The following is a 22,958-nucleotide window of genomic DNA, read 5'->3' as shown; positions in this document are numbered from 1 at the left end:
CCATCTATTTCCCATGAAGTGATGGGACCGGATGCCATGGTCTTCGTTTTCTGAACGTTGAGCTTTAAGCCAACTTTTTCACTCTCCACTTTCACTTTCATCAAGAGGCTTTTTAGTTCTTCTTTACTTTCTGCCATAACGGGTGGTGTCATCTGCATATCTGAGGTTATTGATATTTCTCCCGGCAATCTTGATTCCAGCTTTTGTTTCTTCCAGTCCAGCGTTTCTCATGATGTACTCTGCATATAAGTTAAAAAAGCAGGGTGACAAGATACAGCCTTGACGTACTCCTTTTCCTATTTGGAACCAGTCTGTTGTTCCATGTCCAGTTCTAACTGTTGCTTCCTGACCTGCATATGGGTTTCTCATGAGGCAGGTCAGGTGGTCTGGTATTCCCATCTCTTTCGGAATTTTCCATAGTTTATTGTGATCCACACAGTCAAAGGCTTTGGCATAGTCAATAAAGCAGAAATAGATGTTTTTCTGGAACTCTCTTGCTTTTTCCATGATCCAGTGGATGTTGGCAATTTGATCTCTGTTTCCTCTGCCTTTTCTAAAACCAGCTTGAACATCAGGAAGTTCATGGTTCACGTACTACTGAAGCCTGGCTTGGAGAATTTTGAGCATTACTTTACTAGCATGTGAGTTGAGTGCAATTGTGCAGTAGTTTGAGCATTCTTTGGCATTTCCTTTCTTTGGGACTGGAATGAGAACTGACCTTTTCCAGTCCTGAGGCCACTGCTGAGTTTTCCATATTTGCTGGCATATTGAGTGCAGCACTTTCACAGGATCATCTTTCAGGATTTGAAATAGCTCAACTGGAATTCCATCACCTCCACTAGCTTTGTTCATAGTGATGCTTTCTAAGACCTACTTGACTTCTCATTCACATTGCTCAGTGATTGCCAAGAAAGATTTCTGTGCTTCACTTTATATCTTAAAAGATATAAATTGTTGTTTTTCTTTTGTTATTCTTTGTTTCATTGAGTTTAGTGGCTTGTTTTCATTTGATTAATTTTCTAGGTGGGAATTGCTTATTCCCCCAAATCTACAGCCTTTCTTAGTGCTAGCTTTTATATTTTATACATCATTAAGTGATCTGTTATTTCTTTCCTTCTCTCCGTCTCCTTTGGACTTCATCTTCCTACTCCAGTCTGTATTGATTTCTCATTAGGGTTACTGAAACAGCTATCTGCTCTTTAGATCATCCTTGAAATTTCTTTTGCTTTTCTATTGTATTGGATCTCTAGTATCGTGGATTGCATGCCATCTTTATTAGTTTACTTCTTTGTTTTGTTTGGATGATGTGTTTTCTGAGAAAAATTACCAGGGACATAAATGGTTTTTAGACCTTTGTGGCCTAAAAAAGAAGTGTCTCTTCTGCCCTTACTTTTATTTTGTTGATAACTTTTGTTAGATATAGAATACTAGATAGAAAATTATCTCTCAGAATATTGAAAGTGTTATTCCATTGTATTTTATCTCTTAGAACTACTTTGAGGAAGTATGCACTGTTTTTATTTCCTGAGCTTTTCCATGTCACTCTTTCCAGTCTTCCTGCAAGCTTTTAGGATCTTTATCCCTCCTTGGCTTCAGAAATTTCATGATGATATGTATTCTGGAGGCTTTTCAGTTCTGAAGTTTATTTTAATTTCAGTTTCCTTAGCTCTGTATTTTCTGCTGTCTTCTTGCTAATATCAGTCAGTAATTATACCTCCTTGATTGATAGTTTTTCTTTTTCTCCCTATTGTTTTTCTTTATCTAGTCTACTTTCTGGGAGATTTCTCCAGTTTTACCTCTGGATCTTCTATTGAATTTTACAAATTGATATAATTTTAATTTCTTTTTAAATTGTGAATGGTATATAAGCAAAAGCTATATAGTGCACATCTGTACACATTAAATGGCTCTGTTTTGTAACTGGAATGCATTTTTTAACAGTATTCTGTTTCGGTAATTGAGTATCTTTCACTTCTCTGAGGATATAAATTAAAACCTTTTTTCTTGCTGTGTTTTATCTGTTTCTTCTAAATTTCTTCCGTTTGCTTTCATCTGTTTTTAGTGACACAGTTTTTCCTGGAAAGTCTTAGTATCCGTGGCTATCTTTTCATAGTTAAGAGAGGGCCACTGAAAAATAGATTGCAAGTTCTGTGTGAATGGGGTGTCTCAGATTTTGGCCTGTAGTGTATGATGTGGTAAAATGTTGAGCAGACTTTATTATAGGCTTTTTCTCTTGCATTGTCCACATTTTCTAAGTCTTTCCCCTTGAGATACATTAATCTGATTGTTGGGCAGAGAAGGATACTTGAGGGAGGTTCACCATTCAGTCATAATTTTACAGAATTCTCACTTTCATTTTCTTATATCTCTATCTTCTTCAGTATCTTATGTTCCTGAGTTTATCTTGTTCATTTTATGTACAGGAAGAATTTCTTCGTTTCCTGGGTCAGGTAGGGGTAGTATTCTTGCTGTCTGGAATGGGAGCCTGCAGGTTTTAACAGTACCTTTCATTTAGTCCTATTTCCTATTATGCTTTATTTCTGCCTTCTGGGATGTTTGAAGCTCTTCAGTACTGAGCTTTTCCAGTGTTCTGTGGGGTGAATCTTTTTGCTGATAGTTTTCTCCTGTGGCCCCTTGTAAGTTTGTTTATTTGGAACATAGTTACTTATTTTTCTGCCCTTTTCTATCATCCAGAATTTCTTGCTGTCATCTTTTCTTCCATTATCCCTTTAATGATTTTTTTCTTATGTATATTTGTAGTGTGATTTACAACATAGAAGAAATAAGTTTATTTATAAAATCAGATTGGGCTTAACTGAAAAAGTGATGTTTTTGTTTTAAACTAAATTTTTTTCCCTCCTTGTTTTGTGGGTGTGGATACAGAGAGACATGCTGAATTGAGAATTGAGATACGTAGACGTCTCAGAATTGAGTAGGCAGTACAGTATATAATTTATATAATTATATTACAGTATATAATTATTTTAAAGACATGTGTTTGTGTGTGCGTATTCACTTAGATCCTCAACTCTCCTTGAATGTGTATATTTTACATCTGTAAGGACCTGGATCCAGTTTGTTACTTTGTTCATATATCAATTTAGTATTTTACGATTGGTTTCCTAGTCAGTTATTGCTCATATCATGGTAGTGAATTTTAATTTTATTATTTCTTAATTTTATTGTATACTAGAGTTTAGTTGATCTACCATGTTAGTTTCAGGTGTATAGCAAAGTGACTCAGTTACACACATACCTATTCTTTTTCAGATTCTTTTCCTACATAGGTTATTACAGAATATTGAGTAGAGTTCGCTGTGCTGTATAGTAGGTCTTTGTTGATTATCTGTTTTATATATAGTAGTATATATATGTTAATACCAAGTTCCTAAATTATCCCTCCCCCCTACCTTTCCTCTTTGGCAACCATAAATTTGTTTTTGAAGTCTGAGTCTGTTTTGTAAATAAGTTCATTTGTATCTTTTTTTTTTTCCTTTCAGGTTTCACATATAAGAGATTATCATATGATATTTGTCTTTCTCTGTCAGATTTACTTCACTTAGTATGATAATTTCTAGGTCCATTCCTGACAGTGAATTTTTAAAGTAAATTTGACTCACTGTTTGGCTTTACTGATCTGAAACCTGATCTTAAGTTTGTTTTTTGAGGAGAAACTCAAGATGTCATTTTCACTAAAGATAGTCAAATGTATGATTCTTCCCTTTGACCTTGGTTTTTCCTAAACCTAAAGAAAGAAGCTATTCATCAGAAAAAATGTTGATTAATGTCTTTATTTTTCTTCTTGTAGATATTATAATATTATAGAACTTAAAGCTGGAGGAGGCCTTAGAGATAAAATTCCTTTCATTTTGCCATCTAGAAAATAGTCCTGATATATCATTTATGTATTTCTGTGTAACAAAGTACTCCTAAATTAGTGTTTTAAAAATAACAATAGGAAATTCTCTGGTGGTCCAGTGGCTAAGACTTTGTGCTCCCAATGCAGGGACCTGGGTTTGATCCCTGGTCATGGAACTACATCCCCCATGCTGCAGCTAAGTCCTGGCATAGCCAAATAAATAATTGAAAAAAAAAGTACACAAGCATTTATTATCCTGAGAGATACATTTATTATCTCAATTATAAGCATTTGACATCAATCACTGTATGAATAGGAGTTTGGAAGTGGTTTAGTTGGTTGGTTCCAGTTGTAGTCATGACCTTACATGAGGCCGGAGGATCTGTTTCTAAGTTGACTCCCTTTCATGGTTGGCAAATGGGTGGCGAGTGGAAGGCTAGTTTTTTCTCATGTGGACCTTGCTTTGGCCTCCTTGAGTGTCTTACATGTTAGCTGGCTTCCTTCAGAGTAAGTGATCCAAAAGAGCAAGGCAGAAGCAAGGTCTTTTATGACCTAGTCTTAGATGTCACACATTGTCACTTCTGCCACATTCCGTTCATTGGTCATTAAGTCCGGTCCACATTCAAGAGGAGGAAAATTGGGCTTCCCTTTTTAAAGGGAAGAGTGTTAAAGAATTGTGGATATACTTCAAATCTTCCACACCTAGAGAAAATGAAATTATTCTTACATGGCCATACAGGAAGTTGGTGATCTTTTTGGTACAATAAGAGTTTTGATTTGTTTTGATAAATAGATGCAAATTGTGATAGTCGCTTAACTGTCATTTGTGTTTGGTTACATTATAACGTGGTACTTGTGTATCATTTACTTATTGACTCACCAGACCCCTTTGATTATCTATAAAATGCTAGACATTGTTCTAACTGAACATGTCTGAGAGAACTATAATTACGTGTAATAATTAGACTCTTATTATTTTTATTCTTGTTTTTTACTGGAACTGAAGTAAGTGTGTGTGTGTGTTATTCCTAAACACTTTTGATCTGCCAGATAGGGTAGGAATGTCCTTCTAAGTAGCCTTCAAGTAAATTATTATTTTTGGCTACTGCACAGCTGGCATGTGGAATCTTAGTTTCCTGACCAGAGTGCGAGCACAGAGTCTTAACCATTGGACTTCAGGAAAATCCCAAGAAAATTATTTTTTAATTTTTATTTAACAGTTTTTTTTTTTTGGCTGTGCTGCATCTTCATTGTGGTGCAGGAGCTTCTTGTGGCATGTGGGATCTTAGTTCCCCAACCAGGAATTGAACCTGCATCCTCCCTTTGGAAGGCACATTCTTAACTACTGTACTACCAGGGTAGTCCCCTGCAAATTATTTTAAAATGTAACTTAAAGAAACTTTTGTTGGTGGATAGCTAATTAACGAACAGTGTTGTGATAGTTGCAGATGAACACCAAAGGGATTCGGCTGTACATATTCATTTACCCATTCTCCCCCCCAAAATGTAAATCTTTTTATTAGTTGACAGCAAAACCCCTTATGTAAGATAATGAGTCAAGTTTACCAACAAGGTATTTTATTATAGTCAGTTTTGTAATAACTTATTAAACATGCATTGAGTACTTACTGCTTAGAGAAGCAAAGATACAGCCGTAATTCTTGTTCTTAAATAGTTATTTGTCTGGAGGGATAAGCAAGTAAGTGTTAGTCGCTCAGTCGTGCCCGACTCTTTGCAGCCCCATGGACCGAAGCCCACCAGTGAAGCCCTCCTCTGTCCATGAGATTTTCCAGGCAAGGATACTGGAATGGGTTGCCATTTCCTTCTCCAGGGGATCTTCCCAACCCAGGGAATGAACCCGGGTCTCCTGCACTGCAGGCAGATTGTTACCAACTGAGCTACAAGGGAAGGGAAATCTGGAGGGATAGATAAAATATAAAACTGAAGATGATAGCTGTCAATCTAGTGATTTTTTACCAGTATCAGTTTTTGGTGTGATGCTATCTTTTGAAGTTTTTATAGTGCTACTCTATCAGAAGGGAGGAAATAACAATTATTTGAAAAAAATACTTTAGTATTTACTTTTTTAATATGGTTTTTTAGAAGGATATAATTGTTGCCTCTTTAGGAAGCATTTATTAATTAAAAAATTTTTTTTTCTCTTGTAGGCAATGTCTGTGCTGCTTCAAAGAGTATAAGCATTTGGAGATTTTTAACCAAGTAGTGTGTGCACTTATTAACTTAGTGATTGCCCAAGTTCAAGTGCTCCGAGATCAGCTTTGTAAACATTGTACTACTATCAACATAGATTCCACATGGCAAGATGAGAGTAATCAAGCGGAAGAACCACAGAATATAGAAAGAGAATGTAATGAAGGAAGTACAGAAAGACAAAAATCAATAGAAAAAAAATCAAACTCTACAAGAATTTGTAATCTGACTGAGGAAGAATCTTCAAAGAACTCTGATCCTTTTAGTTTGTGGAGTACAGATGAGAAGGAAAAACTCTTACTGTGTGTGGCAAAAATTTTTCAGATTCAGTTTCCCTTATATACTGCTTACAAGCATAATACTCATCCTACTATAGAGGTATGTAAAAATAGGTATTGTGAATTTTAAGTAATACCCAGTCATGGTTATGTTGGTAATTTCTCACTTATGAATAAATATGAAGATAGTCATTATCGATGGAAAATTATAAAAATCACTGTTATAAAAATTATTTTGGATTTCTTCAGAGCATTTCTGTAGTGACTTGTGTTGAACATTTGCTCAGTGTAGTTCTAGGGAAAGATTTATAGATTGAACTCATAAAAATTAAACTATCAGTGATAGATATTTTGCTAATGTATACCTATACTCTACTTACTGTGACTTTCAAAAACTAGTAATTGAGGAAAAAGAACAACATGGGATTTCATTCTTAGAAATGTAGGTTAACAGAATTTGGAATTCCTTTTATAAAGAAAAAATGCTTGACAAATTATCTGTAATTATTTTCTTTTGCACTCAAGATGCTTTACTTACTCCACTAGTGATTTTTTTTCTCTCCCTCCCTCCTTCCCTCCCTCCCTCCCTCCCTCTCTCCTCCACTAGTGATATTTATACAAGCTTTTCCATCTTAGGTTTATTTAGATAATGGCATTTATTTCTCCAGATAGTAGGAATTGAAAGAGTTATGTGATAATGTATTGTAATAATGGCTTAAAACAATAGTGATTATTTCTCATGATTCCATGGCTTGCCTGGTCGATTCCTTTGCTGGTTTTTGTATGGCCTCACTTAACGCAGATGCATTAATTTTGGAAGTTGAATGGGTTTGAGAGTCCAAGATGGTCTCGTTCACATGTCTGATTGTGCGGGCTGCTCCTGAGGGCTCCCTGGACTTTTCTCGGCATGACCTCTCATTCTTTACTAGGGTATCTTGGCTTCCTTACACAATAGTCTTAGCATTGATCCAGGAAGGCAAAATGGAAGCTGTCAGTTCAGTTCAGTCGCTCAGTTGTGTCCGACTCTTTGCGACCCCATAATCACAGGACGCCAGGCTTCCTTGTCCATCACCAACTCCTGGAGTTTACTCAAACTCATGTCCATTGAGTCGGTGATGTCATCCAGCCATCTCATTCTCTGTCGTCCCCTTCTCGTCCTGCCCCCAATGCCTCCAGCATCAGGGTCTTTTCCAATGAGTCAACTCTTTGCATGAGGTGGCCAAAGTATTGGAGTTTCAGCTTCAGATTCAGTCCTTCCAATGAACACTCAACTGATCTCCTTTAGGATGGACTAGTTGGATCTCCTTGCAGTCCAAGGGACTCTCAAGAGTCTTCTCCAACACCACAGTTCAAAAGCAAAAATTCTTCGGCGCTCAGCTTTCTTCATAGTCCAACTCTCACATCCATACATGACCACTGGAAAAACCACAGCCTTGACTAGCTGGAGCTTTGTTGGCAAAGTAATGTCTCTGCTTTTCAATATGATGTCTAGATTGGTCATAACTTTGCTTCCAAGTAGTGTCTTAATTTCATGGCTGCAGTCACCATCTGCAGTGATTTTGGATCCCCCAAAAATAAAGTCTGACACTGTTTCCACTGTTTCCCCATGTATTTGCCATGAAGTGATGGGACCAGATGCCATGATCTTAGTTTTCTGAATGTTGAGCTTTATAAGCCAACGTTTTCACTCTCCTCTTTCACTTTCATCAAGAGGCTTTTTAGTTCCTCTTCACTTTCTGCCATAACGGGTGGTGTCATCTGCATATCTCAAGTTGTTGATATTTCACCCAGCAATCTTGATTCCTGCTTGTGCTTCTTCCAGCACAGTGTTTCTCATGATGTACTGTGCATATAAGTAAAATAAGCAGGATGACAATATACAGCCTTGATGTACTCCTTTTCCTATTTGGAACCAGTTTGTTGTTCCATGTCCAGTTCTAACTGTTGCTTCCTGACCTGCATATGGGTTTCTCATGAGGCTGGTCAGGTGTTCTGGTATTCCCATCTCTCTCAGAATTTTCCACAATTTATTATCATCCACACAGTCAAAGGCTTTGGCATAGTCAATAAAGCAGAAATCGATGTTTTTCTGGAATTCTTTTGCTTTTTCCATGATCCAGCGGATGTTGGCAATTTGATCTCTGGTTCCTCTGCCTTTTGTAAAACCAGCTAGAACATCTGGAAGTTCATGGTTCGCGTATTGCTGAAGCCTGGCTTGAGAATTTTGAGCGTTGCTTTACCAGCGTGTGAGATGAGTGCAGTTGTGTGGTAGTTTGAGCATTCTTTGGCATTGCCTTTCTTTGGGATTGGAATGAAACTGACCTTTTCCAGTCCTGGGGCCACAGCTGAGTTTTCCAAATTTGCTGGCATATTGAGTGCAGCACTTTCACAGCATCATCTTTCAGGATTTGAAATAGCTCTGCTGGAATTCTATCACCTCCACTAGCTTTGTTCATAGTGATGCTTTGTAAGTAAGACCCACTTGACTTCAAATTCCAGGAGTCTGGCTCTAGGTGAGTGATCACACCATCGTGTGATTATCTGGGTCGTGAAGATCTTTTTTGTAAAGTTTTTCTGTGTGTTCTTGCCACCTCTTCTAAATATCTCCTGCTTCTGTCAGGTCCGTACCATTTCTGTCCTTTATTGAGCCCATCTTTGCATGAAATGTTCCCTTGGTATCTCTGATTTTCTGAAGAGATCTCTACTCTTTGCCATTCTGTTGTTTTCCTCTATTTCTTTGCATTGATCGCTGAAGAAGGCTTTCTTATCTCTTTGCTATTCCTTGGAACTCTGCATTCAGATGGTTATATCTTTCCTTTTCCTGTTTGTTTTTCGCTTCTCTTCTTTTCACAGCTATTTGTAAGGCCTCCCCAGACAGCCATTTTGCTTTTTTGCATTTCTTTTCCATGGGGATGGTCTTGATCCCTGTCTCCTGTACAATGTCACGAACCTCCATCCATAGTTCATCAGGTACTCTGTCTATCAGATCTAGTCCCTTAAATCTATTTCTCACTTCCACTGTATAATCATAAGGGATTAGATTCAGGTCATACCGGAATGGTCTAGTGGGGGTTTTCCCCACTTTCTTCAATTTGAGTCTGAATTTGGCAATGAGGAGTTCATGATCAGAGCCACAGTCAGCTCCAGGTCTTGTTTTTGCTGACTGTGTAGAGCTTCTCCATCTTTGGCTGCAAAGGATATAATCAGTCTGATTTTGGTGTTGACCATCTGGTGATGTCCATGTGTAGAGTCTTCTCTTGTGTTTTTGGAAGAGGGTGTTTGCTATGACCAGCACGTTCTCTTGGCAGAATGCTATTAGCCTTTGCCCTGCTTCTTTCCGTATTCCAAGGCCAAATTTGCCTGTTCCTCCAGGTGTTTTCTTGACTTCCTACTTTTGCATTCCAGTCCCCTATAATGAAAAGGACATCTTTTTTGGGTGTTAGTTCTGAAAGGTCTTGTAGGTCTTCATAGAACTATTCAACTTCAGCTTCTTCAGCATTACTGGTTGGGGCATAGACTTGGATTACCATGATATTGAATGGTTTGCCTTGGAAATTAACAGAGATCATTCTGTTGTTTTTGAGATTGCATCCAAGTACTGCATTTCGGACTCTCTTGTTGACCATGATGGGTACTCCGTTTTTTCTAAGGGATTCCTGCCCACAGTAGTAGATATAATGGTCATCTGAGTTAAATCACCTATTCCAGTCTATTTTAGTTCGCTGACTCCTAGAATGTCGATGTTCACTCTTGCCGTCTCCTGTTTGACCACTTCCAATTTGCCCTGATTCATGGACCTGACATTCCAACTTCCTATGCAATATTGCTCTTTACAGCATCGGACCTTGCTTCTATCACCAGTCACATCCACAGCCGGGTATTGTTTTTGCTTTGGCTCCATCCCTCCATTCTTTCTGGAGTTATTTCTCCACTGATCTCCAATAGTATATTGGGCACCTACCGACCCGGGGAGTTCCCCTTTCAGTATCCTGTCATTTTGCCTTTTCATACTGTTCATGGGGTTCTCAAGGCAAGAATACTGAAGTGGTTTGCCATTCCCTTCTCCAGTGGACCGCATTCTGTCAGACCTCTCCACCATGACCCTCCCGTCTTGAGTGGCCCCACACAGCATGGCTTAGTTTCATTGAGTTAGACAAGGCTGTGGTCTGTGTGGTCAGATTGTCTAGTTTTCTGTGAGTATGGCTTCAGTGTGTCTGCCTTCTGATGCCCTCTTGCAACACCTACTGTATTGCTTGGGTTTCTCTTACTTTGGACGTTGGGTATCTCTTCACGGCTGCTCCAGCAAAGTTTAGCCACTGCTCCTTACTTGGACGAGGGTAAAAGTCTTAAAAGTCCAGCCTCAGAAGTCACACAGTGTCAACTTTGCCGTAATCTGTTGGTTGAAGCAGTTCACAAGGACAGCTCAGATCAAAGGGGTGTGAAGTAGATTCTATATGTGGATGCGAGGAGAGGTAAAGTTTCATTTTAAACTTTAAAGTACATTGTGTTTTTCTGTTCATCCACGAATAGGTAGAGTTGTGGGCATTAACAAATCTACCACGTCTTGTTTTTTTTAAAGGCTGTTTTCTCCAGCTTATTTTTCCTATAACCTCCATACTGACTTCTCTAAGCTTCTTTCTTCATCTAGAAAAAAACTGTTCTTTACTGAAAATGTTTTTAACACTGAATTGAGACTACTTAAAAATATAGTCCAGGAGGTTGGTATTTTCCCTGTTAGAATTCTCCATAAGAATACTTTAAATCAGTTTGTGCTCTGTCTTCCAGTATTCTTAATTACTGTTTTCGTCCCATAGAGAAACCTTTTAATAAATCTCCTATATGACATCAGATGTTTATTAATCATTCTAAAAAATGTTACCTTGGTCAACAAAAAGGGGATCAGTTCATGCAAAACTGCAAAATTTAGTCTTAAGAACACCACATGAATCGTGTTTTTAATGCTTTGCATTGAAAATTGAAAGATGCTATGAATCATTTGGTTAGGGGTGTAAATATGTGAAATTTATTCAAAATGTTTCAGAAATACTTTTTTGTCCAGTTAAATCTCTTGATAAGAATTATACCAATACTAAATATGTCATTTTGTTCTTAAAATCAGTTTCCTTGTCAGTTTTTTTAAAAAAGTGATTTTCAAAATCACTTTTGAAATAGGTAATAGGTATAGTCACCCTCCCCTGTACTTTTCCTTGTGGATTGAAATGCCCTAGTAACCATTTTTGAGGATCATTCCATGTAACTACTTGGTTGAAAGCAATGACTTTATGATCTTTAGGTAAAATTCTAATAAACACCACTCTTGGATAAAATAAAGGAGGGCTTTCCTTTTACAGAATTCTATATTCTTATACAGAATTCTCATCTCTTTATATTGAATTTATATGTGCATCTTGAATATTCTGTTCATAATAGCTGTTTCCCAAGTTTCTATTAATGAGATGTTACCAGTATTCTAAAATTTCTAGTTTCTGTCCTGTGGCCATGTTATTAAATATGTTAAGGGCCAGTTGTTTCAAAGGTTCTTTGATGTAGTGTACATATATATTATAAAATTATATGTATGTGTTTATACATACAGATGTCTTAAAAGCTAGTGTTTATTATGCAGTACTGTAGAGTTTACTAATGGTTTAATTCCACCTTTTATAAGGAGGTAGTTCATCTAGTCTTCCCTCATACAGCTCTATGCATCCTTTCCTGATAAGGCCTTTTACTTTATTTAAGAGGAACAAATTGACCTAGACTCTGAGAAGATGCAGTGCTCCTATGTTAGTGTTTAACACCTTTAGAAACTTAGTAAATATGCTTGTTGCATATAAGAGAAAACTGAGTTAGAGAGGTTAAAAGTTCTGGTTAGGCTTACATAGCATATTGCTGAGAGAATTCTATAATTCAGGTCTTCATTCTGCATTGCTTCTCACATGTTTCAGTCTAATCACTGTAACTGTTGTAATTCATTGTCAGTAGTGAATAAGATGGGAACTTGGAGTCTCTCTTCCTTCTCCCTTTCTCTCTGCATCCTTCTTTCCCTCCTATCAAAGTTGAAAATATTTTGAAAGACATAATCATTTAAATAGTCAAAATAATAATTCTGCGGGTGAAGGAGGGGAGTGAAACAGCTGGCTAAAAGCTAAATATTAAAAAAAACTTAAGATCATGGCATCTGGCCCCATTACTTCATGACAAATAGAGGGGGGAAAGGTGGAAGTAGTGACATATTTCCTCTTCTTGGGCTCTAAAATCACTGCAGATGGTGACTGCAGCTGTGAAACCAGAGGACATTTGCTTCTTGGCAGGAAAGCTATGACACACCTAGACAGTGTGTTGAAAAGCAGAGACATTACTATGTTGACAAAGGTCCGTATAATCAAGGCTGTGGTCTTCCCAGTTGTCTTGTACAGTTGTGAGAGCTGGACCATGAAGAAGGCAGAGCACTGAAGAACTGATGCCTTCAAACTGTGATGCTGGAGAAGACTCCTGAGAGTCCCTTGGACAGCAAGGAGATCAAACCAGTCAATCCTAAGGGAAATCAACCCTGAGTACTCATTGAAAGGACTGATGCTGAAGCTGAAATTCCAGTATTTTGGTCAGAAGGTGTGAATAGCTGACTCACTGGAAAAGTCCCTGAGGCTGGGAAAGATTGAGGGCAGAAGGAGCAAAGGGCATCAGAGGATGATGAGGTGGCTGGGTGGCATCACCAACTCAATGGACATGAACTTTGAGAAAGAGGGATGGTGAGGGATAGAGAGGCCTGGTATGCTGTAGTTCATGGGCTTTCAGAGTCAGACATGACTGGGCAACTGAACAGCAACAACTCACAGAAAAAGTTTGTGGAGGCCAGTGACATTGTTTTCCTAATCCTGAATAATATAGGTAATTCTAGCAGAAGAATTACTGCCCTAATGTTTTTTCCTCTGTGTTAAATGAGTATAAAAATTAGAGAGAGAAAAGAGATCATGCCCTCTCTTGTTATTCAGTCACCAAGTCACGTCCGGCTCTGTGAACCCATGTACTGTAGCACATTAGACGTCCCTGTGTTTCACCATCTCCTGGAAGTTCTCCCAAGTTTATGTCCATTGAATTGGTGATGCTATCCAACCATCTCATCCTCTGCTGCCTTATGCTCCTTTTGCCTTCAGTCTTTCCCAGAATCAGGGTTTTTTCCAACGAGTTGGGTGTTGGCATCAGGTGGCCAAAGTATTGGCTCTAAGCTTCAGCGTCAGTCCTTCCAATGAATATTCAGGGTTGATTTCCTTTAGGATTGACTGGTTTGATCTCCTTGCTTTCCAAGGGATTCTCAAGAATCTTTTCAGCACCACAATTTAAAAGCATGAGTTCTTTGGCATTAGGCCTTCTTCATGGTCTGTCTCTCACATCCGAACATGACTGCTTGGAAAGCCATAGCTTTGGCTATATGGAGTTTTGTTAACTTTGTTAACCCATGTTGACTCTACATAATACTGAAAATGAGATTATAACACCACCTTAGGGTAGTGGCTTCGTGTATCCAGAGTAGAAATATGAAATGGTAAAACAGATCTTTTGAGGAGCCAAAATACTTGTAACCAAGTCCATGAGTAACACTGGGCACACCAGAACAGAATTCTGTTAGGAGAATTTCTCGCTTGGTCCATGATAAGTGCTAGAAATCTTATTCCAGTCTGGTATTCTAGCATGGTTCATCTGGTCCATGAGTTGTATTTAGTAATACCACAGGAGTTTTTATATTCTGAATTTTTTTAAAGACAAAAGGTTTGTTACGAATAACTTAAAACTTTAACCATGGCCCTGGTAGTAGAGGCTTGCGAATACTTTGGTACAGTTATTTTGACAAGCGTTTTGACCTCTCTGAGAACTTTTTTAGATTGTTCTTCTATGTTCTGAGACTTTTATGTATAATCAGTTTTCAAACTTGATTTCAGCAGTTGAACTTAAATATTTAAAATGGGTAACAGCAATGAATGAATAGGTTCCTTTGGCAGCTAACTTTTCAGCTGAAAATATCTTTCTGATTATGAAAGTAGCAGCATCAGGATGAGTAAAACATAGACTATACAAAATAGTGTTTAAAAAGCTTTGAAACTTCCAATTTTTCAATTTTTCCTAAAAAAAAAAAAAAAAAAAAACAACTATGAAATTAGTTCAGATTTTTTCAAGCATTTAAAAACTTATGAAAATCAGATCATGTTTATAAATTCTATTTTTAACAAATATATTATCCTTTTATGCATGTGCATATGGAATTCAATTTTTGAAAATTTAACCTTATTTTAACGGTATTTTAAAGATATACTTTAATCAACCTAAAAATTAGTTGCTTAAAATATATATTATTTTCATAAATTTATGGAGTTGTATAACCGTTACCACATTTCAATTTGAGAACATTTTCATCATTCCAAAAAGATCATCTCTCATGCCATTTTGCCTTATTATTTTTGAAGGCTGCATAAGACCAGTGATGGTTATGTCACCATTTATTTAGCCATCCGGTTGATGGACATTTAAGTTGTTTCTAATTTTGAGATGTTATAAATAATTTCCTTGAGCATCATTATGCATATTCTTTACTAGTTGTTTAGCATAAATAACCAAAAGATGAATTGCTAGGTCAAAGGGAATGTACATTTTAAACATTGTTAGGTAACTGCAACGTTATGATTCAGAAAGTCATACCAGCTTTTATTCATACCAACAGTGGATGAGATGCTTTCAGGAACTTTAAATCTTAATTTCTGGAGACACCTTGTGAAACTTTTGAGTATACCTCTAGAGAATTACAGTTTCAAAACCACTAAACTAAGTTCAGTTCAGTCTCTTAGTCGTGTCCGACTCTTTGCGACCCCATGAATCGCAGCATGCCAGGCCTCCCTGTCCACCACCAACTCCTGGAGTTTATTCAAACTCATGTCCATTGAGTCAGTGATGCCATCCAGCCAACTCATCCTCTGTCGTCCCGTTTTCCTCCTGCCCCCAATCCCTCCCAGCATCAGGGTCTTTTCCAATGAGTCAACTCTTCGCATGAGATGGCCAAAGTATTGGAGTTTCAGTTTCAGATTCAGTCCTTCCAGTGAACACTCAGGACTAATCTCCTTTAGGATGGACTGGTTGGATCTCCTTGCAGTCCAAGGGACTCTCAAGAGTCTTCTCCAACACCACAGTTCAAAAGCATCAGTTCTTTGGTGCTCAGCTTTCCTCACAGTCCAGCTCTCACATCCATACATGACCACAGGAAAAACCATAGCCTTGACTAGACGGAGCTTTGTTGGCAAGTAATGTCTCTGCTTTTTAATATGCTGTCTAGGTTGGTCATAACTTTCCTTTCAAGGAGTAAGTGTATTTTAATTTCATGGCTGCAGTCACCATCTGCAGTGATTTTGGAGCCCCCAAAAATAAAGTCTGACACTGTTTCCACTGTATTTGCTATGAAGTGATGGGACCAGATGCCATGATCTTAGTTTTCTGAATGTTGAGCTTTAAGCCAGCTTTTTCACTCTCCTCTTTCACTTTCATCAAGAGGCTTTTTAGTTCCTCTTCACTTTCTGCCATAAGGGTGATGTCATCTGCATATCTCAAGTTATTGATATTTCACCCGGCAATCTTGATTCCAGCTTGTGCTGCTTCCAGCCCAGTGTTTCTCATGATGTACTCTGCATAGAAGTTAAATAAGCAGGGTGACAATATAAAGCCTTGATGTACTCCTTTTCCTATTTGGAACTAGTCTATTGTTCCATGTCCAGTTCTAACTATTGCTTCCTGACCTGCATACACATTTCTCAAGAGGCAGGTCAGATGGTCTGGTATTCCCATCTCTCTCAGAATTTTCCACAGTTTATTATCATCCACACAGTCAAAGACTTTGGCATAGTCAATAAAGCAGAAATCAGTGTTTTTCTGGAACTTTCTTGCTTTTTCGATGATCCAGCGGATGTTTCCTCTGCCTTTTCTAAAACCAGCTTGAACATCTGGAAGTTCACGGTTCACGTATTGCTGAAGCCTGGCTTGGAGAATTTTGAGCATTGCTTTACTAGCATGTGAGATGAGTGCAATTGTGTGGTAGTTTGAGCATTCTTTGGCATTGCCTTTCCTTGGGACTGGAATGAAAACTGACGTTTTCCAGTCCTGGGGCCACTTGTGCTGCTGCTGTTGCTGCTGCTAAGTCACTTCAGTCGTGTCCAACCTGTGCGACCTCATAGATGGCAGCCCACCAGATTCTCCCGTCCCTGGGATTCTCCAGGGAAGAACACTGGAATGGGTTGCCATTTCCTTCTCCAATGCATGAAAGTGAAAAGTGAAAGTGAAGTTGCTCAGTCGTGTCCAACCCTCGGCGACCCCATTGACTGCAGCCTTCCAGGCTCCTCCATCCATGGGGTTTTCCAGGCAAGAATACTGGAGTGGGGTGCCATTGCCTTCTCCAGGGCCACTGCTGAGTTTTCCAAATTTGCTGGCATATTGAGTGCAGCACTTTCACAGCATCATCTTTCAGGATTTGAAATAGCTCTGCTGGAATTCTATCACCTCCACTTGCTTTGTTCATAGTGATGCTTTGTAAGTAAGACCCACTTGACTTCGCATTCCAGAAAGTTTGGCTCTAGGTGAGTGATCACACCATCGTGTGATTATCTGGGTCGTGAAGATCTTTTTTGTAAAGTTTTTCTGTGTGTTCTTGCCACCTCTTCTTAATATCTCCTGCTTCTGTCAGGTCCATACCATTTCTGTCCTTTATTGAGCCCATCTTTGCATGAAATGTTCCCTTGGTATCTCTGATTTTCTGAAGAGATCTCTACTCTTTGCCATTCTGTTGTTTTCCTCTATTTCTTTGCATTGATCGCTGAAGAAGGCTTTCTTATCTCTTTGCTATTCCTTGGAACTCTGCATTCAGATGGTTATATCTTTCCTTTTCCTGTTTGTTTTTCGCTTCTCTTCTTTTCACAGCTATTTGTAAGGCCTCCCCAGACAGCCATTTTGCTTTTTTGCGTTTCTTTTCCATGGGGATGGTCTTGATCCCTGTCTCCTGTACAATGTCACGAACCTCCATCCATAGTTCATCAGGTACTCTGTCTATCAGATCTAGTCCCTTAAATCTATTTCTCACTTCCACTGTATAATCATAAGGGATTAGATTCAGGTCATACCGGAATGGTCTAGTGGGGGTTTTCCCCACTTTCTTCAATTTGAGTCTGAATTTGGCAATGAGGAGTTCATGATCAGAGCCACAGTCAGCTCCAGGTCTTGTTTTTGCTGACTGTGTAGAGCTTCTCCATCTTTGGCTGCAAAGGATATAATCAGTCTGATTTTGGTGTTGACCATCTGGTGATGTCCATGTGTAGAGTCTTCTCTTGTGTTTTTGGAAGAGGGTGTTTGCTATGACCAGCACGTTCTCTTGGCAGAATGCTATTAGCCTTTGCCCTGCTTCTTTCCGTATTCCAAGGCCAAATTTGCCTGTTCCTCCAGGTGTTTTCTTGACTTCCTACTTTTGCATTCCAGTCCCCTATAATGAAAAGGACATCTTTTTTGGGTGTTAGTTCTAAAAGGTCTTGTAGGTCTTCATAGAACCATTCAACAAACAGAAATAATTCTGTCATTTTTGAGATTGTTCCAAGTACTCTTTCGTTGACCATGATAGGTACTCCATTTCTTCTAAGGGATTCCTGCCCACAGTAGTAGATATAACGGTCATCTGAGTTAAATTCACCCGTTCTAGTCCATCTTAGTTCGATTCCTTTGGAGAATAGTTAAAGTATACTTTAGAATTGAATCATATTAACTTCAATTGGAATACTACTGTTCATGAAAAGTAATAGTTGTAAAATCTGAGTTTTTATAAAATCGGTGCTTAAAATTTGTGGTTTTAAAAGATTGTCATGTGATAGTGTGATGGAATTTCATTTACCTCTTTTTTTTCTTTTCCTTAATCAGGATATATCAACCCAAGAAAGCAACATTTTAGGGGCATTCTGTGATATGAATGTAAGTGCTTATCTTTTTTCATTTTTAGGTTTATGGAAATCTTTATTATTTTGTTCATACATGTCTGAGTTTATGTCTGACCAGTATCTTTCCAGTATTGGTAATAAAATGAAAATTACCTCATAAGTTTAAAAATAGTTTTATTTTTTTCTTCAGGATGTAGAAGTACCATTGCATTTGCTTCGTTATGTATGTTTGTTTTGTGGAAAAAATGGCCTTTCTCTTATGAAGGACTGCTTTGAATATGGAACTCCTGAAACTTTACCATTTCTGATAGCACATGCATTTATTACAGTTGTGTCTAATGTAAGTATTGTTTGAAATTGTTGATTTTAATTGATTATTTATTTTAATTGATTATTGATTTTAATCTTGGGAACAAAGCCTATTATATTAATAACATGCATTTATATGTCCAGAAAAAGGTTTTGAGTGATTTGTTATGTATAATACTCTTTTTTTTTTTTCTGGATTATACTTTGAAAAAGTTGAGTATAGAAATCTTTTTCTTTTTTTCAGTCTTCACTAAAGTAAATTAAAATTTGTGTCAATGGTTATGACTCAGTGCTTTCAGTGCATGGCCTGGGTTTAATTCCTGGTCGGAGAAATAAGATTTCACAAGCTGTGTGGCATCCCCAGAAAAAATTAATGAATTTAAGTAAAATTATAAATTTATCTACCTCTTTTGTTTGAAAGATAACATGGATAGCTTTGCACAGTCTGATTTTTAGCTTTCCTTGTCTAGAATTTTGTACTGGTAAATTTTTGACTATTTAGGGTTTTTGGTTTCTTAAATAATGGTTAGCCTAGCCCAGGGCTTTATTACAGTGTGTTTGACTTCCCTCTGTATTACAGGTGAAAAGCTAACATTTCTTTTGCGTTTGTAAAGAAGATAATTCTTCAGTCAGATACTGTGAAGCACAATATGTGGGGAAACAGAAATATTTTTTGTTGTCTCTATATTAAAATTTAACCTGAAATAACCTTTTATTTTGGTCATCATTTTAAAAAATTGTACAGTAAAATTTAAATCTAACTTTGCCAAAGCCAGAATTCTTGTGTTAACTGACTCACCGTAAGTAATAACTACTCTGAAATATTTCAAGTGTGTATGTAAAATAAAAATACAAGGTGTAAAAAAGACCCAACAAAATAACTTTGTTTCATTGTTTCCAGCGTAGAAGTACACTGGAAAGGACACTGACTTTCTAAAATGTTTTGGATACTTGCATTTCCATATTTGAACCATTTTTAGCCCTGAGATTCCTTGGTTCCTTGGATAGGTTGAAAATACTACCTGTAACGGCAATGTAGCTTTTTAGGTTAGGAATATATGCTTTGAGTTCATAGTTGGCATTTGGATTAACAATTGTGTTTGAATTCTAAATCTGAGTTTCAGTTTTTTAATTTGTAGAATGGGAATGATAAGTATGGTGATCTGCCTTTAAAGATGGTGGTGAGGTTTTAAGATAGATTTAAAATTCTTATTAATAGAACTTGACAAATAGTAAGTACTTAGTTACTGATAGCTGTTATTTATTGTAGCTGTTATTAAGACTTAATTCTGTTAATCTGATTGACTTTGTTTGAAAGGAAGTCCTGTTCATTTTGGCTTCCTTTGGTAGAAAAAGGAAAAAGTAAAATTTTGAGTGAATCCCGTGTTGACATTTTAATTTTAAGCTGTAATAAATTTAGACAAGGTGTTTGACTGAGTTTGATATCAAAAACTCACAAAATAATTTATCAACTATTTTCCTTAGGAATATTACTTTCATTAAATTTATTTCTTGAAATAATTTTACTAATTCTTGGTTAAAATCTATTACGGAAGTCTTATTAAAGACTAATTTATTACTCTCTCTTTAAAAGGAATCCTTTACTAGAGAAAAAGTTTGAATTCTCTTTCAGTTTTCTGTTCTCAGCCTTTTTGTGAAAGCTAACTATGGGCTCTTGTCAGTTTGCATAACATTAATCTTATAGCTCAACTGAGACCATTAAACCAGAGTTAAAATTAGTCATACTGTTTTAATTAATAATGTAATTGTTTGGATACTAAAATGATGTGTTTTTTTCCTGAGAGTATAACATAATGTACTTTCCAACCAAAGATTTTATAACTTGAATAGGTAACTATCATGTGGCACTGTTTCCTCATAAGAAAATATTTTTTGATTTTGCCCTTTTCATTCTGTTTTTCTAAATACAGTTAATACTTTGGTGCAATTAGGAGTTTAAAGTTCCGGGGTTTTTTGGTAATTATGTTTTCTGTAGACCCTGTAGTTAATTTTTTTCAGAGTTTTGACATTTAAAGCAGTATGAGTTTTGGCATGATTTCTGACCTTTCTTGCCGTTTTGACCACTCTGCCTGAAGTTTATAGAAAGCACTTAGTGATCAGTTTAAGCAGTTGAAATAGACATCACTTTTTAGGCCTTTAAATTTCAGAATTTTCTTGTCACATACAAATTGATTTAGAGCAGAGTAGTTTTCCTTTAGTGGAGCATTGTAAATTATAAACCCTGGTGGTTTAAGTCTCATTTATTTATTTATTTTTTGGCTGCACTAACAGTAAGGAAAGAAGAACCTATATTATATGATTAATAGTGTTTGGAATTTGATTCTTATAATATTTTGCATTATAATAGTATAAAGAATGTAGATTTTACTGAGAAATAATTCTGGGCTTGAATTGTAGTTCTGTTGTACTATCTTTTTGGCCGTATTGTGTGTGTGTAGCTTTTCTTTAGCTGTGATGAGTGGAGGCTAGTCTTTAGTTGCAGTTTCCATGCTTCTCATTGCAGTGGTTTCTCTTGGCATGGGCTCAGTTGCTCCACCGCGTGTGGGATCTTCCTGGACCTAGGATCGAACCTGTCTCTCATGCATTGGCAGCGGATTCTTTACCACTGAGCCACCAGGGAAGCCCACTTTTTATCTAATTTTGATTACATTATAAACTTCACTCCTTTCATCTATCAGAATGAGAATATTAAGGGATCAACAAGTGGTAGCTCTTTCTATTAAAAATTTCTTTCCAATGTTGACATTTTCCCTTGTCATTTTCATTTACACTTTTATTCGTTGATGTCTTTATCTGCAAATAAAAGGTATCACTGTACCTATTTTCATGTAATGTATCTTGTATATAATTGAATGTGTTAACCTTTTAAAAAAATTTTGAAATACACATTCAAACAGAAGAGTGCACAGAATAAGGTTTATGATTTATCAAAGTGAATACCCTTCTAATCACTACCCTTCTAACCACTACTATGCCAAGAAACAAAACACTGTTAACTCCCCAGAAGCCTCCTGTATGATTCCTCTAAGTCACTATCCCATCTCTTTGCCCTTAAAGGTAAACACAATTCATATTTTTATTTTTTGCTTTTCTTTACTGTTTTATTACTTAAGCTTATAGCCTTAAATACTATAATTTAGTTTTGTCCCTTGTTAACCATGTATGGTTAACCATGATTGCCGGGAGAAATACCAGTAACCTCAGAGACGCAGATGACACCACCCTTATGGCAGAAGGTGAAGAAGAACGAAAGAGCCTGTTGATGAAAGTAAAAGAGGAGAGTGAAAAAGTTGACTTAAAACTCAACACTCAAAAACCCTAAGATCATGGCATCTGGTCCTATCACTTCATGGCAAATAGTTGGGGAAACAATGGAAACAGTGACACTTTATTTTTTGGGGCTCCAAAATCACTGCAGATGGTGACTGCAGCCGTGAAATTAAAAGACGTTTGCTTCTTGGAAGAAAAGCTATGACCAACCTAGATAGCATATTCAAAAGCAGAGACTTTATTTTGCTGGCAAAGGTCCAACTAGTCAAGGCTTTGGTTTTTCCAGTAGTCATGTATGGATGACTTGTAGTCATGTAAGGGCTTCTCTTGTGGCTCAGCTGGTAAAGAATTCTCCTGCAATGCGGGAAAGCTGGGTTTGATCCCTGGGTTGGGATGATCCCCTGGAGAAGAGAAAGGCTACCCACTCCAGGATTCTGGCCTGGAGAATTACATGGACTTTATAGTCCGTGGGGTTACAAAGAGTTGGACATGACTGAGGGACTTTCACTGCACTTCACTGCATGTATGGATGAGAGAGTTGGACTATAAAGAAAGCTGAGCACCAAAGAATTGATGCTTTTGAACTGTGGTGTTGGAGAAGACTCTTGAGTGTCCCTTGGACCGCAAGGAAATCAGACCAGTCAATCCTAAAGGAAATCAGTCCTGAATATTCATTGGAAGGACCAATGCTGAAGCTGAAACTCCAATACTTTGGCCAGCTGATGTGAAGAACTGACTCATTGGAAAAGACCCTGGTGCTGTGAAAAATTGTAGGCAGAGGATGAGATGGTTGGATGGCATTACCGACTTGATGGACATGACTTTGATCAAGCTCTGGAAGTCGGTGATGGACAGGGAAGTCTAACGTGCTGCAGTCCATGGGGTCACAAAGAGTCAGACGTAACTGAGTGGCTGAACTGAACCGAACCATGTATATGAAATTATACATAATGCGTTTTTCATGTATGGCTGCTGCTGCTGCTAAGTTGCTTCAGTCGTGTCTGACTGTGTGCGACCCTAGAGACAGAAGCCCACCAGGCTCCTCTGTCCCTGGGA

General features: G+C 37.5%; 1 protein-coding gene across 4 annotated transcripts in view; it reads left to right on the top strand.

The window, feature by feature from the left end:
* Positions 1–22,958, top strand: part of USP34 (ubiquitin specific peptidase 34) — a 229,438-nt gene that overhangs the window by 43,627 nt on the left and 162,853 nt on the right. For all 4 annotated transcript variants that reach the window (XR_001918813.1, XM_018055392.1, XM_018055394.1 and 1 more), the window contains exons 3-5: positions 6,028–6,448; positions 18,286–18,336; positions 18,493–18,642. Coding sequence is in view for 3 of the 4 variants with exons in the window: in XM_018055392.1 (XP_017910881.1) it covers positions 6,028–6,448; positions 18,286–18,336; positions 18,493–18,642 (622 nt within the window). In the remaining variant the exon portion in view is untranslated. The remainder of the gene's footprint in view (positions 1–6,027; positions 6,449–18,285; positions 18,337–18,492; positions 18,643–22,958) is intronic.

The sequence above is a fragment of the Capra hircus genome, chromosome 11 (genome assembly GCF_001704415.2).
Source record: "Capra hircus breed San Clemente chromosome 11, ASM170441v1, whole genome shotgun sequence".
Lineage (NCBI taxonomy): Eukaryota > Metazoa > Chordata > Mammalia > Artiodactyla > Bovidae > Capra > Capra hircus.
This window is presented reverse-complemented; position numbering and strand designations above follow the sequence as displayed.